Source organism: Bos indicus x Bos taurus, chromosome 10 (assembly GCF_003369695.1).
Source record: "Bos indicus x Bos taurus breed Angus x Brahman F1 hybrid chromosome 10, Bos_hybrid_MaternalHap_v2.0, whole genome shotgun sequence".
In the NCBI taxonomy this organism is placed as follows: domain Eukaryota; kingdom Metazoa; phylum Chordata; class Mammalia; order Artiodactyla; family Bovidae; genus Bos; species Bos indicus x Bos taurus.
In genome coordinates, this window is record NC_040085.1 from 53,826,786 (window position 1) to 53,852,689 (window position 25,904).

General features: G+C 45.8%; 1 protein-coding gene across 1 annotated transcript; it reads left to right on the top strand.

The window, feature by feature from the left end:
• The first annotated feature begins 2,620 nt into the window (after positions 1-2,620).
• Positions 2,621-24,608, top strand: HDC (histidine decarboxylase). The gene is made up of 12 exons (XM_027554039.1): positions 2,621-2,759; positions 5,552-5,724; positions 9,126-9,239; positions 10,195-10,317; positions 13,220-13,354; positions 13,583-13,726; positions 14,570-14,636; positions 15,472-15,634; positions 15,727-15,817; positions 19,792-19,890; positions 23,303-23,404; positions 23,538-24,608. Exons 1-12 carry the CDS (start codon positions 2,729-2,731, stop codon positions 24,270-24,272), a joined length of 1,977 nt encoding a protein of 658 aa, XP_027409840.1. The 5' UTR covers positions 2,621-2,728; the 3' UTR covers positions 24,273-24,608.
• The last annotated feature ends 1,296 nt before the right edge of the window (positions 24,609-25,904 follow it).

The following is a 25,904-nucleotide window of genomic DNA, read 5'->3' on the forward strand; positions in this document are numbered from 1 at the left end:
TTGTTTCCATGTCTTGTCTACCGCAAATAGTGCTTCTGTGAACACTGAGGTACATATATCTTTTCAAATTCATTTTTTCCAGATATATGTGTAGGAGTGGAATTGCTGGGTCATGTGGTAGCTTTATTTTTAGTTTTTTTTTTTAATTTTAAGGAATCCCATACTGTTTTCCATAGTGGCTGCACCAATTTGCATTCCCATCAATAGTATAGAAGGGGTCCCTTTTCTCCATACCATTTCCAGCATTTTTTATTTGTGGACTTCTTGATGATAATCATTCTGATTGATGTGCGGTGCTACTGCTCTGTGGTTTTGATTTGCATGATGAAGTGGAGCATCTTTTCCTGTGCCTATTGGCCATCTCAGTGTCTTCTCTGGGAAAATGTCTGTTCAGGTCTTCTGCCTATTTTTAAATCAGGTTTTTTTTTAATGTTATATATTTTGGATATTAGCCCATTATTGATCAAATCGTTTGCACTTTCTCCCATTCAGTAGGTATCTTTTCATTTTGTTGATGGTTTCCTTTGCTGTGCAAAAGCTTTTCAGTTTAATTAGTTTCCATTTGTTTATTTTTTCCTTGTATTTCCTCTGCTTTAAGAGACAGATCCAAAGAAATATGGCTAAAATTTATGTCAGAGAGTGTTCCATCTCTGTTTTATTCTGTGAGTTTTATGGTTTCTGGTCTTACATTTAGGTCTTTAATCCATTCTGAGTTTATTCCTCTGGGCTTCCCTGGTGGCTCAGGTGGTAAAGAATCTACCTGCAGTGCAGGAAAAACCCAGTTCGATACCTGGGTTGGGAAGATACTCTGGAGAAGGGAATGGCAATCCACTCCAGTATTTTTGCCTGGAGAATTCCATGGACAGAGGAGCCTGGAGGGCTGTCATCCATGGGGTCACAAAGAGGACACAGCTGAGTGACTAACACACAAGGTATAAGAGAATATTCTAATTTCATCTCTTATATGTAGCTGTCCAGTTTTCCCAGCACCGTTTATTGGAGAGACTGTCTTTTTTCCCTAAGCTGTCAACCTCTGGTAGCTGGTACTCTACCTTTTGTCTCTACAAATTTGACTATTCTGGACATTACATGTAAATGACATGATACGATATGTAGTCCTGTATAACTACCTTCTTTCACTTAGTGTTTTCAAGGTTTATCCATGTTGTAGCTGTTATCAATAGCTCATTCCCTTTTATTATATTCTGTTGAATAGATGGGTGGATGGAGATATAATGAACTGAGATGGGGAAGACTGAATGAGAAGCAGGTTTTTAGGGAAAGACTAAAATTCAATTTTGTAACATGTTAAGTTTGCCATACCTAAGAGCCACACAAGAAGATTTTTCTGGTAGGCAGTTGAATGTAAGGGTTTCAAACTCAGAAGCCTGGGAGGGCCTCATGGTAAGAATTTGACATGGGGTTTTTATCTATAAGGATATCACTTGGTAATATTTGTTTCTTTATTTTTAATTTGTCTGCACTGAGCCTTAGTTGCAGCACGTGGGATTGTCCATCTTCGTTAAGGCACACAAACTCTTAGCTGTGGCATGTGGGATCCGGTTCCCTGACCAGGGATCAAACTCCACATGCCACAACTAAGAGTTGGGCATTGGGGGTGTAGAGTCTTAGCCACTAGACCACCAGGAAGTCCCTCAGCTGTTAATATTTTAAGTCATAGAAATGTGGAGGGGGGAGTCATAGAAATGGATAAGGCCACCTAGGAAGAAGGATGCTGCTGCTGCTGCTAAGTTGCTTCAGTTGTGTCCAACTCTGTGCGACCCCGTAGACGGCAGCCCACCAGGCTCCTCCGAGGGGAGAGCAATCCCTTGAATCATGCCCGCACTTAAGGGCCAGTCAGAGGAGACAAGCAGCCAGAGAGCTGGAAGGAGGAGCGTGAGGGGGCATGCCATGAGAGGAGTAACCATCAAACTCCACCAGGGGGACAGAGAACAAACGGACTGTTCTCTTTGACACCTGAAAGCATCTGATCACTTTTTACTCACAAATCAAGCTCCAGGAGTAGTGTTCCCCTCCCCACAGTAGTTTCCACATCTCCCTTTCCAAGCACAGGCATGCACAGCCGGTTAAGTACTCCAAGTGTTAAATCTCAGTGATGTTTCCATTTTTGCTTTTTTTACTCATCTGTTTTCTTATCACTACAGCAATAAGTATTATCTAGTAATAATAAAAAAAAAATCCATCGTATTAGATGATAACATCTGCCTGTTCCTGAGCACCCGTGTGGCCAGCAGAACAGCATCCCTGTAAATGCTGTTTCTCCCTCCTGGCTCAGATGGGGACCCAGTGGCAAGAATGATACTAACAACCTTTGCTACTTAGTCGGCACCTGCTTGGCTTCATTCTGGGCTACAGAGCTGGGAGCTTTGTGTGAGGCTTGTCCTCCACTGTATGAATCCAGGGGCAGAAAGAAAAGAGGGCTCTTTACCATATCCACCTGGAGGCTGCCTGCTAAGTGCACTGTTTAATTAGACATGCCTTTTATCCTAGGTCTCTGGACCTGCTAAAGTTGTGGTCTCTGCTCCCAACAAGGACTGGGGGAAGAAGGGGTGGAATTAATTAAACCTAGAGGAAGAGACATTGAGGGGTGGAGCTAAGGGGGGAAGAGAGGAGAACCCTTTAAATAAAGGGTGCACAGAGGGCTACCCAGGACCGCATCCTCTACTGCGTCCTCTGCAAGAAGGAGCCAGCCCTGAGCCCGAGGGATATGATGGAGCCTGAAGAGTACAGAGAGAGAGGTGAGCATGGATGTCCCTGGCCTTTTCCCCATGGCCACTCTTCTAAAACTGCTGCTTAGATGTTGGGGTGTCTTTTGACTGGAGCATTAGAGCTGACTCTTGAGAATTGGCTTCTGCAAAATCTTTCCTGAGAAGGGAATGTGGGATCAGAGTTTAAAACTTTTCCCAGCCTCTTGTTCATCATCCCTCTCAGGCAGCAACTCTCATGGATGTCCACACTGCTGAGCCACGTTCTTCCTTTCCACTTTCCCACAGAATAGGGCATTTGGATTTCTGATCCACTAAATGGGAAAAGGGGGGATCATTCATTTTCTGAAAGAGAAAAGAATTCCTCTTAGTATTCTGCAGTCCCTGCAAAAATCTTATCTTTCTTCCTGTTTGTTTCTCTCTGTGTGACTCTGCCTGGAGAGCTCTTTCATTTAGTCATTCATACCGTATTTAAAGAGCACCTACTGTGTCTCAAACCTTCTGTGATGAGCAAAACCAGATGGTTATCCTGTTTTTCAGGCATGGCTGTCCTAAGAGGGGAAATAGGTAGTTGCTTATAATTTCTCTTTTTGTAAGTGTTTATATCCTCATCCCCACTCGTAGGTTATTTTGCGGTAAGTCATGGTCTTATATTAAAATCCAACTTTTCCTCTCGTCTACCCAGACATAACTCACTAAGTAGCTATGTCTTTGCATTTCAGTGGACATTAGCTTATTCCATTGCTTTCCAAAGGCATTCAGCCAAGAGCAGGTTCCTGTGGACATTTATCCTGTGTGTGGAACACAAAAACATTCCATACAGTCCCTGGACAAGGGGAGGGCTAGGTCCAAGGCTCTCAGAGCACTGGGGGGTTGCTGCTGCAATCACGAGAGGCATCAGGCCGTGGGACGGTTGGAGGAGAGCACAAAGAAGAGAGAAGTACTGGGAGTTTTCACAGTTTTGTCTGGGGCTAGTTCTGTTCATAAGAGTTTTTCGTGAGCTGATGCATTGGGAAGACATCAGATTCTCTTTCCTTGTCTCTCTCTTTTGCAGGCAGAAAGGAGCCTAGGGAGTCCTAAGGAGGAATGATAGATATTGAGAGAGACGGAGAGGGAGAGAAACAATGACAGAGACAGAAAGAGACAGAGGCTCTGAAGATAGAGACCCTTTTCTGCAGAAATGAAAGGGAAGAAAGGATAGATAATTTGCAGTGACTTCAAGTATTTGACCTGGGTGTTTTTCTTCCCTATTTATTTTTTTCCCTATTAAATCCTCATTTAATGAAGTATACCTCTTGAACATATCACACTTGTTCAGGGATCAAACGTTTGGGTGGGTATGATTGCAGTTAAGAAAAACATAGGGAAAGGAAAGACTACAGTGAAGTCTTAGAGTAGAATTTTCAAGAGATTTATAACATGTATAATATTCAATCAACGTACCACATTTTCCTATTACAGATTTCATTCTTGGTTATTCACTGGAAGTAGATATAAGAAAAAGGGAACATGATTTGACTCTTAAGACATGAAATCTATCTATGTATGAAACACACATAAAATTTGTTTCTAGATTATTTGGAAAACATGTAAAGGAGAATCTTTCATAATTGTTGCTTTGCTTAATCTATCCCACATTAGCTTTATAAGGTCTGAGTTTTCTTCCTTATTTTATTCGTTCATTTGACAAAATTTTTTGAGCATCTGAAAACTGTTCCAGGCACTGAGGTGTTGGTGGAGACAGAACTGAGGGAGATAAGTTGATTAAGAGATAGTCCTGCATTTCCCCAAGATTTCAGGCTAGTGCAGCGTTCTTAGTCTGGGCCTGTGGTTGTACTTTGGGGAGTCCATGCACCTCAGAAATTATACACAAAATCGTATGTGTATAAATCTACAGTTTTAATCAGATTCTCAAAGATATTCACAGGTCCAAAAATGTGAGGAATTAATGGTCCAGTGGAAATGGTGAACTAATAGAATTTTTAAATCTTTTATCAGAACCTGGTATGGCAGCTTGCCATTTGTGCGAACAAAGAGTATAGGGTGTGTGTGTGTGTGTGTGTGTGTGTGTAATTTCTGGTTAGAAAGAGCCACAGTGTTTACCCTGAACCTATAAGGTGATGAATAAATACATATGCTGTTTTTTGAAAAGAAAAAGAAAGGTGGGAGAGTTGTTCAAGATTGATATGGAGAAGGGAAGGGGAGGAAATATAAATACTTTATCTTGGTGAAATGGCAACCCACTCCAGTATTCTTCCCTGGGAAATCCCATGGACAGAGGAGCCTGGTAGGCTATAGTCCATAGGGTTGCAAAGTGAAAGTCGCTCAGTCATGTCCGACTCTTTGTGACTCCATGGACTATACAGTCCATGGCATGCTCCAGGCCAGAATACTGGAGTGGTTAGCTGTTCCCTTCTCCAGGGGACCTTCCCAACCCAGGGATCAAACCCAGGTCTCCCTCATTGCAGGCAGATTCTTTTCCAGCTGAGCCACCAGGGAAGCCCAGGGTTGCAAAGAGTCAGACACAACTGAGCAACTAACACTCTCACTTTTTTACCTTGGTTTTAGAGTTTGAGGCCTTGGAAATTTTCCCTCTTGTTCATTTATATAGTCACATACTCTCTGCATCATTCATTCACTCCTTTGCACACCTCTTAATTTTTTAATTGAAGACAAGCTGTGTGCTGGGGGTCAGACCCTCCCTGACTCAGCCCATGAATCCATCTCCTTCCTCACCAAATCTCTGGCCCTAACCCAAGGGCAATGGGCATGGGTTAGCCAGGCCCAGTCAGGGGACATGAGGCTGGCCTCTGCCTCTCTTTTAGGAAAGGAGATGGTGGACTACATCTGCCAGTACCTGACCACTGTGCGGGAGCGGCGGGTGACTCCAGACGTGAGGCCTGGCTACCTGCGAGCCCAGCTGCCTGAGAGTGCGCCCATGGAGCCCGACAGCTGGGACAGCATCTTTGGGGACATTGAGCGAATCATCATGCCTGGGGTGAGATGCAGTCACCTCAGGGTGATTCTGGATGTCGGGGTGAAGGAGGGTGGGCACTAGGCCTGGAAACCCTGCTTTGGGTAAACGTGAGATGACCCCTAGGCCCTAGACCACCAACATCCCAGCCTGTCTCCTAGGCACATGGAGGGCTGGGACTTGGACTGAAGTTAGGTTTCTGGTGCCAGGACTGACCTGTAGAATTGGGTGGGGAGCAGGAGGGAGAAAGAACTGCATCCTAGGGCCTGTCTGACAGAAGGATGGAGATCTGATGGGATAAGGTGAGTGGTGAAAATTGGGCCAGAGGGGGAAGGATGACTGTGGGGAGCAAGATGGAGCAGGGAGGTGGGAGTCGGTTCCTGGTGCTCCCGTTGGCAGAGCTGAGGGCTCTCCTATGGAATCCTGATATGTGCCAAAGGGAACCAGGGAAGCCAAGAACACCCACCTCTGAGGGTATTCCGATTGTCAGGTTGGGGGGCCAGGAAGCCAAGTGAGTCCCAGTCACTTTCCCCTCTGAAGTGGGAACTATATCCTTCCTGACCAAGAGAGATCTCCTGATGGATCTGCTTTTCAGGAGTAGGGCAGAGCTCCCCCTGAGTCATCTATACTCTCGATGACAAGGGGCACAGCCTGGTGACAGTGTGAGGGGGCCAGGGAACTGACAGAGGCTGGCTGCTGCTTGGGGCTTGTGCTGGGGCCACCGTGGGCTGTGATGGTATCCCAGAGCACCAGGTGAGGAGCTGTGCCCAGTGCTCCTGCTGCAAGTGCACTGTGCTCCTCCCACTGAGGGGCTGCCTTTTACTGTGCTCCACGCCACGTGCCAGGCACCATATTAGCTACATTGTAGACTGGCTTGTTTTATCCCCAAACTGAGGCTCAGACAGGTTAGTTGTTTTTCCAAAGTGACAGTTCTCCCTGCATGGAGTGCTGGTGTCTTGAAGCCCATGTGTCCAGCTGTCCTTCCCCAGCATGACTTGACACTTGCTCCCATCGCCCCCGAAGAGTTTTGGACTTAGATGTGCCAGAAGTACACCTGGAGGCAGGGGCAAGATAGTCTTCAAACACAGCAAGTGATAGCAAATTTGTACAAAGGCAAATGCTCATCTCTGACCATTCAGCCTATTTCACAAGCATCGTTTGACATTTTCTATATCAGTAAAGCTCTACCAGGGAGGCTAGCTTCCTGATAAGATTATCTCATGGATTTCATTCTGTAAAATGTAACTGGCGGAGTCATCAACCGTAATTTGCTAGTGAGACCAAAAGCAACTGTCAGAAGAGGTGGAAATGAGCTGATTCATTTGACTGAAAGAAATTCCAGCAGTTGCTGGGGGTGTGGTTAAAGAGGTTCATTTCTGGACCTAGAGGTCTGTCTGTTTTGATAAGCATTCCTCCAGCTTATCTGATCTCATGTATCTTATTAGAACAGACAATTGCCTCTTGATAAGGCCAGGAGGTGGAAGCCCTTCTCTGGGTTTCCAAAATACTGTCACTAAGCACATTGATAATGAAGACCCAATCTTTCATCTCATCTCTCAGGCTGCACCAGCCTCTGAGAGTTGGCCTGAAAGCAGATGGCCCTTTGCTTTCTCATATGGGTCAGTGCCTCATTGAAAACTGGGTTAATTTCCCCCTCCACGCCATGCCCGAGACACAGAAGAAGAAAAACTCTTTTTGCCTTAATTCCAGCCTTGGTTTGCGAAACCAAGGGAGGGAGGGAGAGAAGAGCAGGGGGAGAAGGCAGAGTGCCATCCTGCTTAAGTGTTGAGCTCCAGAGTCAGGCAGTCCTGGATTTCTGCCATCTGTCCTTACCAGATGTATGCAATCATGGGGATGTTGTTTCTCTTTGCCAGCCCCAGTTGTTATCTGTAAAACGGGGATGATGGTAGAAACTCCTAATAGGAGTACTGTGAGAATTAAATAAGATAACGCATAGAAAGTGGAAGATGTTGTTATTACCTATGACATCTGCCTGGTGAAATTCAGAGGAAGAGGTCTGTTACCTAAGAGTCAAGTCAGGATGTAATATGTTTATCACCATGTGATTAGCTTACCATTAACATTAGTGCTTTACATTTTACAAATTTCTTCCCAAGCTAATTCACACAACTCCAGGAGATGGGATTTATTTTATGATGAGAAACTGAGGTCGAGAGAGAGAGAGGTACAGGGGAGGATCCTGGTTTTATGAGGTCTTAATTGGATGCAAAATTTGGGACCCCCTTAAATAAAAAAAAAAAATGAAGAATTAATCTTGAAAGAGACCCATGTAAACATGGGACCTTGATGCTTAAGTTCATTAGCATCACAGTAAATCTGCAAGGTCATGCAGCTTGTTAATAGCCAACAGGTAGGACTGGAACCTGTGTCCTTGGGCTTAAATCTTGTGCTCCTTCTACTATACACACTCTCCAGAACACTGTCCTTGCTCTTGAAGGATTAAAGGGATTTGTGCACATGAAATACCTCAGTAATAAACTACAGTGTTATCTCATGGGCTCTCAGTAGGGTAAAATATCTAGAATGAGAATGTTCCATGGGTTTGGGGAAGGGATCAATGTGGGCTGGGGAAGGGATCATGGAGGAAATGCACTTTCAGTAGCTTTCTAAGAATTATTAGGTTTTGGAACATCACGTCTGTATGAGAAATGCCTTCCTTTGGGGAACACAGCTTTGCTCAAAGACGTGATCACAGATATGAACGGGTCATGTTTGTAGATTGGTGAGATGAAGCCAGAGGAGGCCGATGAGCCATCAAAAATGTTTCTGAGATTTGTTGTAGAAGTCCCTGTCCACTGGCTCCTCCTTTCATCTGGGTAGTCCAACTGTGGGCTCAAGGGTTAACCTGGAAGCAGGGTCCCATATCCTTGGACTGGTATTTCTGTCCTCTGGTCTCCTCCTCTCTTCATCTCTACTGGGAAGCTCAGGACAGCTTTGAGCCCATGCACACTGACCTCTGCAGGAGCTGCCTGCCCAAAGAACTAGGGATGCCTTTTGCAAATGACTGGATGAGATAAGCCACCTGCTGCTACAGGGCACAATCTCCCCTTCCTTTTATTACTGGATAGGAGTGCTGTGGGGGCTAAGCATTGGAGACTAATGCAAAGAGTACCCAGAATTCACAACTCTGATTCCCATAGCGATTTTCATCTTGCATATTCCCTTCTGGTCTTTGCCTATGTGCAAATGCTCCACTGATGAACGAGCTTAGAATAGGAGAAATGTGGGCAGCAAGAACTGTGAATATGTCTTATTTTTATGGATTTGTGTCACTCGTTTGGTTGTCTTGATAGTGTCAGCCAATCTCTAGGGTGGGTGCTTCCCCATGCCAGGGAGGATCTCTGGAGGAGGAAAGCCCTGGGACCTGCCCCCTGGTGCCACCTGTGTCTATGCTTTGCCTCCAGGTGGTGCACTGGCAAAGCCCCCATATGCATGCCTACTACCCAGCTCTCACCTCTTGGCCATCACTGCTGGGAGACATGCTGGCTGATGCCATCAACTGCTTGGGATTCACCTGGGTGAGTAACAGTGGCTGTGGCTATAACCAGTGGTAAAGAGGGCATAGCAGGAAGGGACATCCTGGGACAGACATATTTTGTCCTGGCTTCTGAACAGGGTTTCAAGGTAAATATTAACAGTGGCTACTTTCTTTGAGCTTAAGCTTTATATAAATGACCTCACCTTATTCTTTAACCCTATAAAACTATGAGTATTGGCCCCATTTTGTAGGAGCCAATTAAGAAATTAAGGCTTAAGTAACTTATCTCCCCGAGACCACACAGCTCATATAGATAGAGATGAGATCTGGACTGACATCTGGTTATTACCAGTTTCTGACATTCTCTAAGCACTTTGATACCTAGTGGTGACATTGTCTTTGAGGGGTTAGGGATATTCCCTAAGACTTCCCTTAATAAGCTCTTAAGCACCAATCAGCTTTAAATTTTGCCAGAGTCCTCCTAGAACAGCTCTGTATTTTAAGCCTTGACTATTATAGGGTGTGTGTGTGTGTGTGTGTGTGTGTGTGTGTGTAGGGGTGGGTGCGTGGGGTGGGTTGGAAGCTGGGAGAATTTCTATCTTTTCCAGGAGGAAGTGGTTTCTTTCTTAGTCCTAAAACTTCCCTCTGGCCTTTAGAATGCTTTTCAGTTGGATATTTTAGGGACTTAGGGAGCCAAATGGAAGCCAAATGGAAGTTTCTGGGCCTGTTTGTCCATAAGGCTTTGGAGTCACAGGAGAATTTACCTCGTTGAGGATGGCATGAACCAAAGCCCCGTTTTCTTTTCCCCTTTTGGTCTGGCAGAGGATGGGGCAGGGATGGGACACAGGACCCGAAAGTGGTCCCTTCTCCCTTCTCCAGGGACAAGATAGGTTAGGCCTAGGGAAGGTCAAGGCAGAGACAGATGTGTTTGGGGGCCGGTGGGGGCATCTTGGTGCCCTGAAGCAGTCCAGATGAAGTTGCTTCCCCTTTTTCAGGCTTCCAGTCCTGCGTGCACGGAGCTGGAGATGAACGTCATGGACTGGCTGGCAAAAATGCTGGGACTCCCGGAGCACTTCCTGCACCACCACCCTGGCAGCCAGGGGGGAGGCGTCTTGCAGGTGCCTCCTCGTAGCATAGGGACTGAGTAGGAAAAGATAAGCCAAACTTGTCTGGGCAGTTCTCAGTTTTCTATGGACTTTCTGCCATGTCACTCACACCACCGTCACTGCCACTGCTGTCGCCATTACCACCACCACTGTCACGACCTACGTGACCATCACAGATATTACAACCCCACCACAGTCCTTGCTCCCTCCATTGCTGTCACTACCATCTTGACTTCTGTTGCCTTTAAATGCAGCCACCACTGTCTCCACCCTTCTTTTAGCTTTTTTTTGGGAAAATGATTAAAATGTCAACAGGGCTTCTGAGTTGGACACGACTGAACGACTAAGCACAGCACAACACAAAATGTCAGCAGGGTTTCCCAGGTGGCGCGAGTGGTAAAGAATCTGCCAGCCAATGCAGGAGATGCAGGAAACGCTGGTTTGATCCCTAGGTCCGGAAGATCCCCTCTAGGAGGACACAACAATGCACTCCGGTTTTCTTGCTTAGAGAATCCCATGGACAGAGGAGCCTGGCAGGCTACAGTCCATGGGGCCGCAAAGAGTCAGACATGTACTTAGCATGCACTCACAAACACACAAAAAATGTCAACATGTGATCACATTTCTGGGATCACCTGATTCAAATTTCTTAGTTTATAATCTGACAACTCCCCTCTCTTGTCCCGTGATACACCTTATGGTAATTGGAAAAGAGAAGGCAAGCACAGACTTCTTACCCACCCTCCTAGGTCCAGGAGATCCTTGCCAGTGAGAGAAATTAACAATCAATTTATCTTATCCTCTAATCCTGTCTTTTGACTATCTGTCAAATGATAGTTCTTCAAATATTAATGTTTTTGTCAAGAGCAGTGCAGCACAGAGGAGCTTGCTGGGTGCCTCCCATAGGCTGTGCACATTGCTAGGTACTTAATCTATAAACCCTTGACATTCATGAGGGCTTGGTTCTGAGACCTTTGAGAAGCCCCAGATTCTTGAATTCTTCTGTAATGTGTCATTTTCTTGATTTTATGATTAGGTAAAGAAATAATAATCATAATTTTTATTCCCTCAAAGGGTGGATGTTAGGATTCAGTGAATTCATCTATTAAATAAAAGTAGCTGTGCTGCCCTGAGGTGAGAACTGGGATGTTTCCTGCACCCATTTGCTAGCTAAGTGACTCCCTCTCTCACTCTAGTCTTTTAAAACGATTATGTATTTATTTATAAGTTTTTGACTGCACTGGGTCTTTGTTGCTGCACATGGGCTTTCTCTAGTTGTGGCGCATGGAGGCTACTTTCTAGCTGTGGTGCTTGGGCTTCTCTTGTTGCAGCACACAGGTTCTCGGGTGTGCGGGCTTCAGCAGTTGTGGTACTTGGGCTCGGCAGTTGTGACACACGGGCTTAGTTGGAATCTTCCTGGACCAGGGATCAGACCTGTGTCCCCTGCATTGGTAGGTGGATTCTTAACCACTAGGACCACCAGGGAAGTCCCATCTCCTTCCAGTCTTGTACTAATTAAATCTGACCCTCACAAGAAAGACAAATTACTGCATGTTGTAGACCTTGTGGGTGTTAGCAGATAGTTACAGCTTCAGATATTATATCTGGAAGAACATGCTAAATGTCTGCTGGGCACGATCTTGCTTTTCATCTAATTATCTCAAGAATCCTGTAGGTAAATAGTGTCATTTAGACATCATCCCAGATGTTTGAAACCAGAGCACTGGAGCTCAGAGAGGTTAAAATTTTGCTCCAGATCATACAGCTGGTGAGTGGAAGAATGAGGCTTCAAACCCCAGGCCTGTCTAAATCCAAACAGTGCTTTCTCCTGTATCCATCAGCTCTATGAACTTGGTCTGGTCCTGTCATCTCCCTGAGCATCACTGTCCACATATGTAGACAGTGATCATGTGATGCAGGTCAAGTAGGATGGCAGAAAGTTCTTTGTAAACTATGAATTGCTATATAGATAGAAGGTGGTATCATTATATTATTATGACTATTCTGCTGGCTTCCTTACTGTGGAGTAATTTTTAGCCACTGAATATCTTGTGGGATCTGGTCTATACCACTCTCTATGACACAGTCTGCCAGGCTTTTCAGCAGTGACCAATCAGTTGTAGGTCACCTGAAGATTTCAAGGAGCCAGGACACCGAAGTCTGAGCAAACGAATGACGAAGAACATCCAGATTCTTGGGAGGTTGCTGAGGTGGCCCCCAGGGTTCCCACAGTCATGGCCAGAGCAAAATCCTGCCTAATCTTTTTTGGATTATGGTGGTCCCCTCTGGGAGGCAGCGAAAGAGTCACTCTCCATTTTATAAACGGAAAGAGCTTTCTGGAGGGGCGATACTAGCTTAAGGTCACAAGAGCCATTGGCAGCAACACTGTGGCCCCAGTCCTCTCGCCCGTGGGCCAGGACCCTCCCTCTCTGGGATATCCCTGCGGAAACAAACTCCATTTCACACAATACTGGGTTAGCTAAAAAGTTAGAGTTTTTCCATAAGATGGTATGGGAAGATCTGAGCTTTTTGGCCAAATATCTGAACTTTTTGGCCGAATGAATACATTAAAAGTTTTTGTTTTTTTTTTAACACAGGGAACAAACATATCTATAAGCAGACATGTATCAAGCATTCTCTGGACATTCTCTTTTTGGTGCCTGTAGCCTATAAAGATGTTGTTGAAAATTGGAAAGTTATAGGAGAGGGAGGTGTCCCAGGAATGCATAAGAGGTTGTGAATGGAGATGGAGAACAGGCATGCGAGCTGGGGAGTGGGGGGAGGCAGCTCCTTAAGCAGGAGCTGTGTGTGTGCTTCCTCAAGAATAGCTATTACACACACACACACACACACCTATGAAGCTAGGGAATTTGTCAAGAGAATACATGGAGAAGCTACCCTTCTTCCACTGCAGAGCACAGTCAGCGAGTCCACCTTGATCGCCTTGCTGGCAGCAAGGAAGAACAAAATCCTGGAAATGAAAGCCTCTGAGCCTGAGGCGGATGAGTCCTTCCTGAACGCCCGGCTTGTGGCCTATGCCTCCGACCAGGTGAGTTGCCTTCAGGCTTGGCTTCTGGAGTCTTAATCCTTGAGTGATTTCCCTGTAGACAGAAGCTTGCTGGGTTCAGGGCTACTCAGGCCTGGGAGATTTTCCAAGGAACTGTGGGATAAGACAATCATCAGATACTGTATTTGCTTCCCTTTGTCTGGTTTCAGTGGTTTCTGGGAGTGCTCATTCCCGGACGACTCTGCTAACAGGTTTCCGTGGTCCTTCTAGGCCCACTCCTCGGTGGAAAAGGCTGGTCTGATTTCCCTGGTCAAGATGAAATTTCTGCCTGTGGATGAGAACTTCTCGCTCCGAGGGGAAGCTCTTCAGAAAGCCATCAAGGAGGACAGGGAAAGGGGCCTGGTGCCCATCTTTGTAAGTCAGACCACGTTCTCAGAACAGTAGAGTTGGAAGGGGAGGAAGGAATTTTGGCAGAATTCAGGTAAGTAACAGGCTGCAAACAAGAGCCAAAAGGTCCTCAAATACATTGTTTTATAAAGTATGAGTTGGTATGTTAGGAAATAAGTTGTGTGGGTCATAACCAGCACTAAAAGAAAAAAATAAGAAATAGAAAATATGAGAGTACCTTCCTGTATTGAGAATATGCATTGTGTGGTAAAACTTTTATTTCAAATACACATGTGTGTATGTCCTAGGTGGCTCTCTAAAAGATATTTCTTACTGTTGTTGTTGTTCAGTTGCTAAGTTGTGTCCAACTTTTTGTGATCCCGTGGACTGCAGCACGCCAGGCTTCCCTGTCCTTCACTATCTCCCTGAGTTTGCTCAAGCTCATGTGCATTGAGTCGGTGATGCCATCCAAGCATCTCATCTGTCGCCCTCTTCTCCTTCTGTCCTCCATCTTCCCCAGCATCAGGGTCTTTTCCAGTTAGTTAGCTCTACACATAAGTTGACCAAAGTATTGGAGCTTCAGCCTCAGTCCTTTCAATGAATATTCAGTGTTGATTTCCTTTAGGATTGACTAGTTTGATCTCCTTGCAGTCCAAGGGACTCTCAAGAGTCTTCTCCAGCACCACAATTTGAAAGCATCAGTTCTTCAGTGCATAATTTCTTACTGTGGGTCATGTTAAAACAGTGTGAAATACCCGCTGTTCCAGTCGGATGCATGGGGTAGATAATGTCTTTGACGAAATCTTTTTTCAGGCCAAATGTATCACACCAGCCTATCTTCCCATGTTAACTGCCTTTGTTTTCCCCCAGGTCTGTGCAACGCTGGGGACCACTGGGGTCTGTGCATTTGACTGCCTGTCAGAGCTGGGCCCCATCTGTAAGTGTCTGCCCCGTCTGGCTAGGAAGACAAGTGATGAGTTTTAACATGTTCCCTAGAATAAGAGCCTGAAGCCAGCTCAGTGGAATTCTCCTGTCCCTCCTTGGTCAAGGCACAGAGTGTGGGAGGAGTCACCAGAGGTCACGAGTGCCTTCTCCCAGGCAGCCAGGTCACCGCTTCTACAGTGGGGGACTGAGCTGACCTCCCTTGCATCCTATCCTGGAGGCAGCAAGTGGGAGGTCCTCAGGTCTCTCACCCTCTCCCTTGTATGTTGAAATCTGCTTAAAGCAGGGTGTATCCAAAACACAGGGTAAATGAGGCATAGTGGAATATTTTCTAGTCTCAGCTAAGAAAATGAAAAGGGCAGGGCAGAGTAAACACCCGAGTGTGGGGAATAAGGGCAGAAGAGAAGCCCAAATGTGACTGTTCAGAATTCTCAAGTGAGAAGCCCACGAGGGAACAGAGCCCCTCCCTCTCTCATGTTTGTATTGGATGCATTAACCTTGTTCTCTGGGCCAGTGGTAAATTGGTTTCTGTTCCAGAAGGCTCTGAGTGGAGCCCAAGAGGGTGTTGCCCGTCTGGTCGGTGAGAGGAAAGGCCAGGGTGAGGCTCGTAGGCTTTCCCCATAGGGGTGGCCCTGCCTCCCTGAGCCCCACTCCTTGCACTGACACCCTCCCCCTGTGCCCACATGCCTCTGTGTCCCATTCCGCCCTGGGCATCCTTGTCCAGTCCTTCCCTCGCAGCCAGGCCAGGCGAAAGATGCCTTTTAGCTGACTGGCGACAACCAACGACCACCCGCGCTGCCACCCCCAGCAGGTGACGTTTGCCTCCGCAGGTGCCCGTGAGGGGCTGTGGCTGCACATTGACGCTGCCTACGCAGGCACTGCCTTCCTGTGCCCCGAGTTCCGGGGCTTTCTGAAGGGCATCGAGTATGCCGATTCCTTCACCTTTAACCCTTCCAAGTGGATGATGGTGCACTTTGACTGCACCGGCTTCTGGTGAGTGTGGCAGCCGGGCCCCCAGCCTGTGGGAAGGCCTCGCTTGCTCTAGAGAGGCCTGAGCCCACTGATGCCCGTTTGGAACCCCACAGGGTCAAGGACAAGTACAAGCTGCAGCAGACCTTCAGCGTAGACCCCGTCTACCTCAGGCACGCTGACTCGGGCGTGGCCACCGACTTCATGGTGAGTCTGGACAGCCTGGCAGCCTCTAAGATGGAAAACTGGCTGCTTCTTATCCCCCAAGGCTCTCCTTCCCTCACATTCTGAGCCCATCCCACAGTATGACCGCCGTGTACCTTCAGATTCAAACCGTGCCTGAGCATACGGAATGAAACCCAGAAAACTTTATAAAAAACCCTAGAAAATCTGACCAACCTTTGAGGCAGTGTGCAAGTTTCCTAAGTATCTGTGGCATTTAAACATTCTCCCAGTTCCCTTCTGCCTCCGTCCTGGGTAATCTTTTCTGCTTACTCCCCAGCAGCAGAGCAGGGTGGAGAATTTCCACAGGCAGGAGAAGAGGCTCCTTGCTTACACCACTGTCCTCCTTTTGTCCCTGTCGAGGCGCTGTGGGAAGCTACACGATGGGGGTGGGGCAATGGGTACCCTTCCTGAAGTTCTGGATGCCTCCAAGCATTCCTTCCTGCCCAATAGCTGCACCTCAGTCTCTTGATGCTGTCCACATTCTCAGTCTGTACTGTCTCTTGGGGAAATAACTTCTTCAGATTTACTTCTCAGTCTGAAGATGGGTCCTTCCTTTAATTATAGGGGAGACAGGGATGTAAGAGCTTCCCAGGTGGTGCTAGTGATAAAGAACCCCCCTGCCAATGCAGGAGACTTAAGAGATGTGGGTTCAGTCCCTGGGTCTGGAGGATCCCCTGGAGGAGGACATGGAAACCCATTCCAGTTTTCTTGCCTGGAGAATCCCATGGACAGAGGAGCCTGGCGGGCTACAGTCCATGGGGTTGCAGAGTCGGACAGGACTCTTAGCAACTTAGCACACACACACCCAGTGATGGAAACTAGTAAATTACATATAACATAGCCAAAGCGAGGGATACTGAGATGAGCTGGCTCTGAGATTCCATACAAGCAGTGGGCTTTTGGGAAACTTAGTGAACCTCTCTCAGCCTTGTTACATATAACATAGCCAAAGCGAGGGATACTGAGATGAGCTGGCTCTGAGATTCCATACAAGCAGGGGGCTTTTGGGAAACTTAGTGAACCTCTCTCAGCCTTGACTTTCTCATCTGCAAAATGGGCATGGTGATACTGGTTTCATAGGGTATTGTGAGGCTGCAGTGGAAACATACATGTAGGTCACTTATTCCTGAAAATGTGGTACATGCTCCATAAATGGTAGGCATGACATTTCTAAAAGCTCTTCTTTTAAGCTGCAGAGATTTGTTGTATAGTAAAGAGATTAAGTATGTAGGTACCAAAGACAGATGACCTGTATTTGAATTCTGGCTTCTCCATTTATTAATTTGTGTGGACTTGGGCAAATGACTTAAACTATTTAGGTTTTCTCATCTATAAAATGAGGGTGAGGATTGAATGAATGAATTCAGAGAAGCACAGAGAGCAATGTCTGCTATCTGTGAGTCATTTTTTGCGAAGAGACGGTTCTGTCTTCTTGCCTTGGGCTGAAGCATCTAGCCCTTTTAGTCCTAAACTAATCACTCTATCATCTCTTGATTATATTGGTTACTATCCCTTGGACCAGTTCATATTTCTTTAGATTTTTTTTCAAAGCTTTTTGATTAGAATTTCTGACAATAAGCTTACAGTGGTCCGGGAGGACCCTCCAGAAGTTGATAAAAATAGAAGAATAATGGTTCTTTCATTGCTACTGCCCTGTGTATTGGGTTTTCAGTATTTTTTTTTAATAAAAAAATACAGCAGCCCAAGGGCCAGATATCTTTAGGGATAATTCTGGGTTTCTCTCGTGAGTATGATATGATGCCTATTTTCCTGTAAGTAAACTTGGATCATCATAACTTAAGAGCATTTTTTTACCTTGGCCCATTTTGGATTTTATTTACTTTTTGTGTTTTTGTTTTTTGTCCACAACCCTATCTCAGGATCTTCTTGTGGCTCATTCCCATCACTTTCGAGATTTTATAGTGCTCTGTCTCTTGCAGATCACTCATAAGAATGTTAAATTGAACTTTTCTTAGCACTGATCCAGGGAAATCTTACTATGAATATTTCTACAACCAGAAGGTGCTACTTTATTTTTTCCTCCCCCCACCTCTAATCTTATGGATTTTAATTTTCAAATCTTGAAGCAATTCCTAGAAACTTGAAGCTGCTGTCCGTTGTGATCCCAGGGATCTTCACTGCTGCTCTGACTCATACCTCAAGCTCTTTTTCACTCAGGTGACTGAAACTTTAAATAAAAGCTCAGCCATTTAAAGATGAGCCAGAAATAGAGCAGCAACCTGGTAGAGAAGACTTGAGGACTTCATCCCTGGGACCCTGGAGCCACCTATTATCAGGGCTAGATTCCTCTGACATCAGGAAGCTTCCTCTTCTCCCCACAGTTAGTGGAGAGGGCATTGTCTTGTCCTTGGCAGGGAGACTGGCAAAACCTTGATAGGACATAGAAAAGATTTGGTGATACCTTGAGTATCACCAAAGAAGAGCCATGTCCAAATTTCCTGTTCCAACAGAAAATGTCAGCTAGAATCACCCTCCTGGGTCAGCAAGGATTGATTTCAGAATAGTGACAAGAGGAACAACTGGGGGATATGGACAGACTGTAAAGAAACCAAAATGAAAATCATCTCTGTTTCTCATTTAATTTGCTGGTCAGTTATAATAGTCAATTGGCCATAGCCATCTGGAAAATTATATTTTTAGGAAAGACCACTATTATCCATTCAATAGTCTGCATCTGGAGTGTCCATCTAACTAAGGGTGGAGTTTACACTTTCCTTGTCACAGGGATTTTTGTCCTGTATCCAGGTTTTGATGCCCTCTGCTGGTAGAGAAAGTCCCCAAGCTGGTCGTCAACACTGGAGTGTTTTGCTTAGAAATCAAAGGCTTAGTACTCGATACAAACATTGTCCATCAACCAAGGGGTCATGTCCAAAATGTGCCTGAATCGGGAACTGGGGTGAAGGATGCAGATGTGCACAGTTTTGAGGATTAGGCCATTCTGTGAAGGACTAGATAAATATTTGATGGAACAAATATTTATTTTTAGTCAACAGAAATTGTGGCAAATCTTTCTGACACTTGAGGAGGAGGTCATTTGAACTCACAGTACTCAACAGGACAATTGCAAATATTTTCCAAACCCTTTGCTCTGTTTTCAGACCTTAGAGATTGGCGTAGAATTGGTTTGAACATTTTCAGCTCTTTGGTGCCCGCAACCTTGAACTTTAAGCTCGGTTGGACTTGGTCACCAGGAGCAAAGGGTCAATTTGAGTGTAACAGAGGCTGATGAGGAAAGGACAGTGATATTAAGTAATGATCATCTTGGTTCTAGGCAGAAATGCCGCTGTGATTGGTGGCTCCCATTTTATCATCTAAATAGCCAACATCTACTGACAGTTTCCTGTGAAGCTCTTCACCCTGGTTCTCTTCACACCGCTTCCCTGGAGGTGCTGCTCATTCCTGTCTCACGAGGAGCCAGTGAGGCAGCAGTGCCCGAGGGCACAGGCAGTAAGAGGAGGAGCTGGAGCAGAAACCCAGGTTTTCAAGACTCAAGCATCTGAGCTCTTGACCCCCACACTTTACATTGTTGTAAGAGAAATAAAACTTTATTTTCTGGAATAGAAATAAAACTTTATCTTTTGCAATTCAAGTAACTTAGGTTCTTTATAGAGAAAGTTGTATTTCGCCCTATCTTGAATTTCAGCCTGGGGTGAAACGTTTAGCATTTAAAGCAAACGTCTTCTCCTTGGTTCAGGGTTATGGACTTGACGTCCACCTGTGCTGCTCTTAGGGCCAACTTCATTAGGGTTTGGTCACATGATGAAGCGGCCTCCGGGTAACTTGCCTGGCTTCTTACCAACCGGCCCGGGAGTCATGGTGACAGCATGCATCCCTGGAGGGCTGTGTGGGCAACTGATGATGAAGCCCAGGGTGGGTGTGTGGGAGCAGCGGGGGTCCCTGTCTTTAACCACGAGCATTGTGTTCCTTTGTTCTAGCACTGGCAGATCCCCTTGAGCCGACGCTTTCGCTCTATTAAACTCTGGTTCGTGATTCGGTCCTTTGGGGTGAAGAATCTTCAAGCGCATGTCAGACATGTATGTAGTGGGCAGATGTGGGTGGAGCCTGGGCTCTCTTTGTGGCCTCGTGGGGAGGAAGGCTGGTTTCTGCTTTGCAGACCTGCCCTAGGGACTTGTGATGTATGGTTCAGATGTCTGGGCCTGTTCCTGAACTCCTGGGACTTGATTATTCAGGGTGGCCATCTGTTTGTTAGCTAGAGGATCACTGAGCAGAACGTGACTCCAAGGGCTGTCTGGTGTCTGTCCTGCCCACCTGAGTGTCTCACCATCCCTTCTGCTACTATCGAGTGCCAGGTGGGCATGGCCCGAGAACCTGGTTTGCAGAGAAAGAAATAGAGAGTAAATCAAAGGGCGGCATGTGCCCAGGGTAGGAGCCTGTGTTTTAAATAATTACTCGCATTGTCACAGCTGTCTGGAAATGTTAGTCACTCTCATGGTTATGCCAGAAACCTGGCTCTCCTGGCTTAGACATGTAGACCTACCGAGTCTGCATTATGTCAGTAAGTATTTACTGAAGGCATATTTGGTACAATTTATTTCAACTCAATTCAACAAAAAAATTATTGTGTTAGGAAAGAGACCCAGAGGTGACTGAGATAGGTACAGTCCCTCTGCCATTCTTTTTTTGTTTGTTTGTTTGTAAACCTTCATATTTATTAAACCTGCACATGTGATAAAATTGCATTGATCAAAATACACACAAGCACATACACAGGTGAGTATTGGTAACCCCCAATCTATAAAATTTGTAGATTGTGTCCATGTCAATATGCGGGTGGTGATACAGTAGTATAAATTTGCAGGCTGTCATCATTGTAATAAAATGAGTAAGAGAGCATGTGGTCTATGATTTCTTATAAGTACCTGTGAATTTATAACTACATAAAAATAAAAGTTTAAATGTATTCAGACCACATTTAAATTTTGTTGGTAAATTTCACAATGACAGTCTCACTGTGACACCTCTGTAGGGGCACTTCACAGGTAAGAACTGAGCCAGGGGGTGCAGTGACTTGCAATCTGTATTATGTCTAAGATTTTTGTCAAGCAGCACTAGACAAAATGGCTAAGGCTGTGTCATATTCTTCCTGGAAGGGGTGGAACTTAACTAAGAATTTTTGTCAGCAGTGTTTTCCTCTCATTTTTACAAGTGCCCACGAGAAAGACCAGGTTGTTGAATAAAAGCAGCAGGCTTAATCCAAAAACGTCATCCTTTGTTCCTCTGTGTGTCTTCTCTGTCCACCTTTCCTCTAGGGAATTCTTTCCTTCTTGAACAAATACAAAGCCCAATGAAATGGTTGAATCACTAAGGATGACTGGCTGGTAATTTTACATTTGTTATTAACATCAAGGTGTTGGGGGTGCTGATCAATGAGCGGCTGTCACCCAGCCTGCTGAGGGACATGAGGCACTTTTGCTCTCTCTAGATTGACTTTCAGACTCAAGACTGAAATGTAGTTGCTAGGGGATGAGGTGGTGGAGGCTACAAATTGTCAGGAAAATGCTTTTGCTTCCAACTTAGGGCTGGATAGTGACCTGCAGGTGCTGGCCCACTCCCTCATGCTGCCTCTTCCCAGCTCAAAGTCCCTGATTCCCATCAGCTCCCCTTTTCCTGCACCGGGCCCAGCCTCTGGGGCCTGGCTTTCAAGGACCCAGTCATCAGCCTCTAAGCTCAGGCTTCTCCCGGCCCATTCCGGCTCCGTCCTCAGTGCGCCTCTGCACCTTCACCTGGGTTTCACCCTCCTGAACCACCCTCTCCTCTCCAAATGATGCCAGGAGATTAAGTTCCGCTTCTCCCAGGAGCTTCCCTCACTGTTCACCTGCCGTCCTGTCTGGATTTGTACCTGAGATGTCTTACTCATGTAGATGTAAGAAAAATTTACACAGAAAGTTCTCAAAATTGGTAGGGCAAGATGGAAATGGGTTTGGAGGGAAGGAGGTACAGGGGGAAATGATGACAGAATTAGAAAGTAAATTGCAAAATTATAAAACAGCTAGAAAACACTTAGTGGAGTGCTTCCCTGAGAGAGAGTTTTAGGGCTTGACAATGAAAAGTGCTTAGGCAGAGATTGGAGATAATTTTAAACAGACCATGCCTTGGAGAGATAAAGTGATTCTGGATCAGGTATGTAGCAAGTCAAAAAGATTGTTAGCTAAATCCTTTTGATTTCTCTTGAAATAGAGTAGCCAGTGTGAGAGTCAGGTAGTAGCAATTACTTAGCAAATAGTTTATTAAGATCCTTCTGGTTACCTGGGGAAGTTTTTAAAAATGAAAGGGCAAAAAAAAGGGGGGGGTAAGTTTTAGCCTTATTTAGTTAGTAATTCTAAGAAAAAAAATAGGAAATTAAAAATGATAACTTCAGTAAAAGATCAATATGGTACAAAACTTTAAAATTATTTTATTGTGGTAAAATATAGATAACATAACCCTTAAACTTTAATCTTAAAAATTTTTTTTCTTTCTTTTTTAAAAAAAAATGTATTTTGTATTAGGGTAGAGCCGATTAACGATGGTAATAGTTTCAGGGGAATAGCAGAGGGACTCAGCCATATGTATACATGTTTCCATTCTCCCCTAAACTCCCCTCTCATCCTGGCTTCCATATAACATTGAGTAGAGACACCGCTAACCATTGTTACGTGCACAATTCAGTGGTATGAAGTACACTCACAAAGTGTGCAACTGTCATTACTATTTCCAGAACTTTCCCTTCATCCCCAGCAGAAACTCTGTACCCACTAAACAGGTTTAAAGCCCTCTCCATGAGGATAATAGGTAAAAATATATTCTTTGTGGAATGTCAGAAAAAAGAGGATAAAGGGCATTTGAGGTGAAAATGTTTGAGAGGTTAGGGGAAGATGGAGACTTAGGATATGGGGGCAGGGCTGTCACAGCCCGCATTGTGCCTTCATGTGCAGGAGAAACAGATGTTGCTTCCTCTGAGCATTTGCACCTGCAAGAGGCTCCTGGCTGCGTGTGGGCCCTTGCCAGCCCCCTTGGCCAGTCTGGATGCTGAGACACCTGAAGCTGGTTTATGAGGGCACATTGCCTTAATGGCAAAGCAGGTGGCTTCTGGGAATTCCTTGGTGGTCCATGGTTAGCCCTATGTACTTTCACTGCTGAGGGCCGGGGTTCAAACCTTGGTTGGGAAACTAGGGTCCTGCAAGCCTTCTCTTTCTGGGAGTGGTTGAAAGAGGGCCTTGAGACATGAGTTCTCAAAGTGGAGCTAATGTGACAAGAAATACAGAGCCACTGGAGGTTTCATAGCTTGGAACTAAATCAAATGGAGAAGAAAATCAGGCAGAAGTCACTTAGGTCTCTATGGTTCACAGGCGTGACAGCTTTAAACCTGTTTAGCAGGGCGAAGTTTTATGCACAGTCTTCTCTTCCTGTTAATAATCTCAGTTCTCTTGATGTTCACAATTCTAGGGCACGGAAATGGCTAAGTATTTTGAATCTCTGGTCAGAAATGACCCTTTCTTTGAAATTCCTGCCAAGAGGCACCTTGGCCTGGTGGTTTTTCGTCTCAAGGTAATGCCATCTTCCGTCTCACGTGAAGGGTGTTATTTGGTGACTTTCAGCCTCTTGGATATGTAAATACTGGGCTTCTGGGGATGCTTACTGGGAATAATGTGGTGTGCTCTTGTCTTTATCCTTCAAACAGGGTCCTAACTGCCTCACAGAAAGCGTGTTAAAGGAAATAGCTAAAGCTGGCCGTCTCTTCCTCATTCCAGCCACTATCCAGGACAAGTTGATCATCCGTTTCACTGTGACATCCCAGTTCACCACCAGGGATGACATCCTGAGAGACTGGAATCTCATTCAGGATGCTGCCACTCTCATCCTGAGTCAGCATTGTACTTCCCAACCCAGCCCTCAGGGAGCGAACCTCATCCTCCAAACCAGGGGCCCCAGAGCCTTGGCCAAGGAGATGTCCTTTCCCTCTGTCAACGGGGCAGGCGATGACCCAGCCCATTCCAGGAAGATCGTCATGCAGCCTCCGCGTGTGGGAGCCAGTCCTGTGAGCCGGCATCTTGAAACCCTGCTGGACCCACTGGATGACTGCTTCTCTGAAGAGGCTCCAGACGTCACTGAGCACAAGCTGTCCTCCTTCCTGTTCAGTTATTTGTCTGTGCAGAACAAGAGGAAGGCAGTACGTTCCCTCAGTTGCAATAGCGTGCCTGTGAGTGCTCAAAAGCAACTGACCACTGAAGGCTCTGTGAAGAATGGCAGCTCCTCCCGGGTCAGAATCTTTTCTAGGTTCCCAGAAGAGGTGATGATGCTGAAGAAGAGTGCCTTCAAAAAACTAATCAAGTTCTACAGTGTCCCCAACTTTCCTGAATGCAGCTCTCAGTGTGGGCTACAGCTGCCCTGCTGCCCTCTGCAGGCAATGGTTTAGACCAGGGGGTTCAGCCTGGCTCCATAAATGTGTTTCAAGGAGTCTCCGAACCTCTTAAAATTGATTCTGAATTTATGTGCTTATGTGTTTGTGCATTTTTCTTGGGAAAAAGCCAATGATTTCTCATGAACCTCATAGAGGTTCATGACCTATGGTAGGATTCAAATAGAGAATTTAAGCCAGCATGGTCCAGAAGACTCCAGCAGGCTGGCTAGAGAGAAAGGGTCTAGGGTGGGGCATTGACGGGCAGCTTCTGTGGTTTAGCTTGTGACACTGAGACTTTCAAGTTTCATGAAACATAATGTAGAAATAAATTGTGCTTGTCTCTGAAAAAAATTATTCTGTGTCACTCAATTGACCACTGAAATACTTGTTTTTCTCTTTCCATTATGGTTTATTACAGGGTTTTGAATATAGTCCTCTGTGCTATGCAGTAGGACAGGGAAGGATTTTGCTGTTTTATCCATTCTAGATATAATAGTTTGTATCTGCTAATTCCAGATTCTCAATTCATCCCTCCACCCCTACTCCCTTCTTGACAACCACAAGTCTGTTCTCTCTGTCTGTGAACCTATTTTCGTTGCGTAGATAAATTCATTTGTGCCATATTTTAGATTCCACATATAAGTGATATTATATGGTATTTGTCTTTCTATTTCTGACTTACTTCATTTAGTATGACAATGTCTAGTTGCATCCATGTTGCTGCAAATGATAGTATTTCATTCTTTTTTGTGGCTGAGTAGTATTCTGTTGTGTGTGTATATATGTGTGTGTGTGTGTGTGTGTGTATACACACACACTGTATCTTCTTTATCCATTCATCTTTTGGTGGACATGTAGACTGTTTCTGGTTTTTGGCTATTGTAAATAGTGCTGCTATGAACATTGGGTTGTATGTATCTTTTTGAATTATAGTTTTATCCAAAGATATACCTGGGAGTGGGATTGCTGGGTCATACGGCAACTCTAGTTTTTTGAGGAACCTCCATACTGCTTTTCATGCACCAATTTACATTACTTGGACATGGGGTTGATCCTCCAGGCTGCAGCCCCTGGCCTCGGGTGTGGGGTAGCTCCTCCCAGCTGCCGCCCCTGACCTCGAACGTAGGGTAGCTCCTCTCGGCTGCCGCCCCTGACCTCGGACTTGTGTAGCTCTTCTTGGCCGTTCCTGCGCTGTCGCAGCCTGGCACTCTCGGCCGCTGCCCCTGACTTTGGACGTGGGGTAACTCCTCTTGGCTGCCGCCCTTCAGGCATGGGGTCCTCCCGGCTTCGGGGCGGCGGCCGAGAGGAGCTACCCTACACCGGAGGCCAGGGGCAGTGGCCAAGAGGACTAATCCCAAGTCCAAGGAGCGGTGGCTGCGCCAGCTCAGGAGGGCCTAGAGGAGCTATCCCACGTTGAAGGTCAGGAAGGGCTGTGGTGAGTAGATACCCCTCGTCCAAGGTAAGGAGCAGCGGCTGCACTTTGCTGGAGCAGCCGTGAAGAGATACCCCACGCCCAAGGTAAGAGAAACCCAAGTAAGACGGTAGGTGTTGCAAGAGGGCATCAGAGGGCAGACACACTGAAACCATACTCACAGGAAAATAGTCAATCTAATCACACTAGGGCCACAGCCTTGTCTAACTCAATGA

Excerpts from the sequence above, each read along its gene's own strand:
- HDC (XM_027554039.1), top strand. The coding sequence starts at position 2,729 with ATGATGGAGCCTGAAGAGTACAGAGAGAGAG. Across the intron at positions 5,725-9,125 it reads AGCGAATCATCATGCCTGGG|GTGGTGCACTGGCAAAGCCC; the intron begins GTGAGATGCAGT and ends CTTTGCCTCCAG. Across the intron at positions 15,818-19,791 it reads GCGTGGCCACCGACTTCATG|CACTGGCAGATCCCCTTGAG; the intron begins GTGAGTCTGGAC and ends CCTTTGTTCTAG.